Here is an 852-nt window from a genome sequence, read left to right on the forward strand (position 1 = left end):
TCTACTATACAATCTAAGTAATCAGTTCGTTAGTATTCGAATTAAAGTAAAAAATGATCGACATTCTTCTTGTAATATTAACAATTAGCCGTCTGAGATAATGGAAGCTTGGGTTGATGGTGTATGGAAAGAGGAGACGTTTTTCCACCGGCATAGTTCCGTTGAGCCACCGTGCCAATGGAGTTGTGGCCGGGGTTGGTTGACGGCGGAGTAACTGGCCGCCATTGCAGAGGCGGAAGCAAAAGATTATTCGACGTGGTCTTTCTCGGGAGCAACCCAGCCACAAAGTTCATTGCTCCGACGAGAGCGGAGTTGGTGCCGGGGTTCAGGGCCGGATTTGAGACTGTGCAAGCTGGGCTACCGCACAGGGCCCCCAATTTAAGAGGGGCCCCAAATTTTAGAGGCCCAATATTTAATATTTACCTAGCTAGTTTAGAAATAAAAATTAAAAGTTTACAATTGATTTTAAAAGGTTTTATGAAGTGATGGTAGAAATGTGTATTTGTTGTATTTTAACTTGAAGGTCAAAGGTTCGAAACTCGCATATGTTAGTTTTATAAATTAAGATTTTGGGGGCCTCAGTTATTTACTATAACAGGGCCACAAAAACCTAAAATCCGGCCCTGCCGGGGTTCGACGACGGAGGGGCCACCGGTTTCCACAGAGACGGTAACAAAACATTTTTCCTTAAACTTTCCGGCGTCGACGGCGTAGCCCCAAAGCTCTTCTCGCCGAGCGTAGCCGAGTTAACGGCGTTATTGGTACCGGGATTTGCGCCGGGAGGGGAGACCATTTTCCGCTGTAGAGATGGCAACAAGAGATGTTTGTTCTTCTTCATCCACGCCGGTTCAC

The 852-nt window shown here is 46.0% G+C and overlaps 1 protein-coding gene across 1 annotated transcript; it reads right to left on the reverse strand.

The window, feature by feature from the left end:
- LOC109161187 lies at positions 1–852 on the reverse strand. Its single transcript, XM_019309553.1, has 2 exons — positions 632–852; positions 1–323 (listed from the first exon to the last, which is right to left on the reverse strand). Exons 1-2 carry the CDS (start codon positions 836–838, stop codon positions 78–80), a joined length of 453 nt encoding a protein of 150 aa, XP_019165098.1. The 5' UTR covers positions 839–852; the 3' UTR covers positions 1–77.

This window comes from Ipomoea nil, unplaced genomic scaffold, assembly GCF_001879475.1.
Source record: "Ipomoea nil cultivar Tokyo-kokei standard unplaced genomic scaffold, Asagao_1.1 scaffold0302, whole genome shotgun sequence".
Taxonomy (NCBI): domain Eukaryota; kingdom Viridiplantae; phylum Streptophyta; class Magnoliopsida; order Solanales; family Convolvulaceae; genus Ipomoea; species Ipomoea nil.

What these genes read in the sequence shown, in the direction of transcription:
- LOC109161187 (XM_019309553.1), bottom strand. Translation starts at nt 838, where the DNA reads ATGAAGAAGAACAAACATCTCTTGTTGCCATCTCTACAGCGGAAAATG. An exon ending in TGGCCCCTCCGTCGTCGAAC is followed by an intron (nt 324 to 631) that starts CCCGGCAGGGCC and finishes CCGGCCCTGAAC; the next exon opens with CCCGGCACCAACTCCGCTCT.